A 1,137-nucleotide genomic window follows, 5' to 3' on the forward strand; every position below is an offset into this window, starting at 1 on the left:
TTGACAGATATGTGGCCATATGTAAGCCTCTCCACTATCTGACCATTATGAGCCCCAGAATGTGCCTCTTCTCTTTAGTGGCCGCCTGGATGACTGGCCTTATCCACTCCATGGTTCAACTGGCTTTTGTGGTAAACTTACCCTTCTGTGGTCCTAATGTGTTGGACAGCTTTTACTGTGACCTTCCTCAGTTCATCAAACTTGCCTGCACAGACACCTACCGACTAGAGTTTATGGTCACAGCCAATAGTGGATTCATCTCTGTTGGCTCCTTCCTCATCCTGATCATTTCCTATGTCATCATCATTCTCACTGTTCAGAAACATTCTTCAGTTGGTTCATCCAAGGCTCTGTCCACACTGTCAGCTCACATTACTGTGGTATTCCTGTTCTTCGGTCCTTTGATTTTTTTTTTATACATGGCCATCTCCCTCCATACACCTGGATAAGTTTCTGGCCATCTTTGATGCTGTTCTCACTCCTTTCCTAAATCCAGTCATCTATACATTCAGGAATCAAGAAATGAAGGTGGCAATGAGGAGAGTATGCAGACAGCTAGTGAATTACAGGAAGATCTCTTAAGGAATGTCTGTATTGTGAAGAACCCTTATTGATTACTGATGGTCAAACTCAGAGAGAAGCTCTTATTTACCTTGCCTTGATTTGATTATATGCACTGATACTGAGTCTATTTTTATCTTTCACTCAGGAAGGAGGGACATTCACATTTGAAAAGAGGGAAGGAATTACATATGAAGTATTTCAAATACAAGATTATAATAAATTTGGCCTCAATTCCTAAGGAATAATATTTATATGAAGTAATTGTTGGAAATACAAAAGAGGGTAGACTTCTTTGATGCCTTCAGAACAGGGAGGGCTGTGTCTCTCTCTCTCTCTCTCTCTTTTTTTTAATGGAGTCTGTCTCACAGAAAGGAATTCCTACTCTTACTCAAATGGGGGTTTGCTGACAGAAATGAATGAAATTTTCTTATTGTATGCTGCAGCTTGTCCATATTCTACTCCTCCTATGGCTCTCTCTCAGGGCTGTGCAAGAAGGGCAGTGTCTGAGAGCACACACACAGAATCTTTGAGAACACACACACAGGAGCCCAATGGGAGTACGTCTGGGTAGAA

The 1,137-nt window shown here is 41.6% G+C and overlaps 1 protein-coding gene across 1 annotated transcript in view; it reads left to right on the forward strand.

Annotated features, from left to right (window-relative positions):
• The window catches only part of LOC115300967 (olfactory receptor 4F3/4F16/4F29-like), a 53,699-nt gene extending 53,117 nt beyond the window's left edge, over positions 1–582 (forward strand). The window contains 2 exon segments of the mRNA XM_029950582.1: positions 27–407; positions 409–582. Coding sequence (XP_029806442.1) covers positions 27–407; positions 409–582 — 555 coding nt within the window.
• The last annotated feature ends 555 nt before the right edge of the window (positions 583–1,137 follow it).

Source organism: Suricata suricatta, chromosome 9, assembly GCF_006229205.1.
Source record: "Suricata suricatta isolate VVHF042 chromosome 9, meerkat_22Aug2017_6uvM2_HiC, whole genome shotgun sequence".
In the NCBI taxonomy this organism is placed as follows: domain Eukaryota; kingdom Metazoa; phylum Chordata; class Mammalia; order Carnivora; family Herpestidae; genus Suricata; species Suricata suricatta.